The sequence below is a fragment of the Penaeus monodon genome, chromosome 28 (assembly GCF_015228065.2).
Source record: "Penaeus monodon isolate SGIC_2016 chromosome 28, NSTDA_Pmon_1, whole genome shotgun sequence".
Lineage (NCBI taxonomy): Eukaryota > Metazoa > Arthropoda > Malacostraca > Decapoda > Penaeidae > Penaeus > Penaeus monodon.
Window position 1 is genome coordinate 2,846,799 of NC_051413.1, and position 450 is coordinate 2,847,248.

General features: G+C 33.1%; 1 protein-coding gene across 3 annotated transcripts in view; it reads right to left on the bottom strand.

Annotated features, from left to right (window-relative positions):
- LOC119591282 (dehydrogenase/reductase SDR family member 11-like) overlaps positions 1 to 450 on the bottom strand; it is a 7,892-nt gene that overhangs the window by 3,729 nt on the left and 3,713 nt on the right. For all 3 annotated transcript variants that reach the window (XM_037940001.1, XM_037940003.1, XM_037940002.1), the window contains exon 3: positions 154 to 322. In XM_037940001.1, coding sequence (XP_037795929.1) covers positions 154 to 322 — 169 coding nt within the window. The remainder of the gene's footprint in view (positions 1 to 153; positions 323 to 450) is intronic.

Sequence of the window (450 nt, forward strand, 5' to 3'; positions counted from 1 at the left end):
GCATCTCCTTTTCATCAACTCAGAATCTGTTTGAACATGTAATGTATGGAAATGAATGAAAGCATATTAAAACAGATACTTAAAACCTGCATATTTCTGTAACTTTTAAGTGGTATTCAACATGGTACTTATACCTGTAAAAAATGGTCTTACCAAGAAGACTATGGTTGTGTGAAAGCCCAGCATTGTTGATACAGACATCAACTCCACCAAATTGCTGTTTAATGCTGGCAAAAAGATTCATGATATCTGAATCTTTGGTCAAGTCACACTTCACGGCTGTCAGACTTCCTGGCATTCCTGACAGCTCATTTGAAAGAGCCTTGGGATGTAAAGAAATTAAAAGTTACATATATATATCTAAGGGAAATTATTTTCATAATAGAGTATCAGCTCATTCACCTAAAAAAATATATGGCATATATATGTGAATATACAGTATATATACTT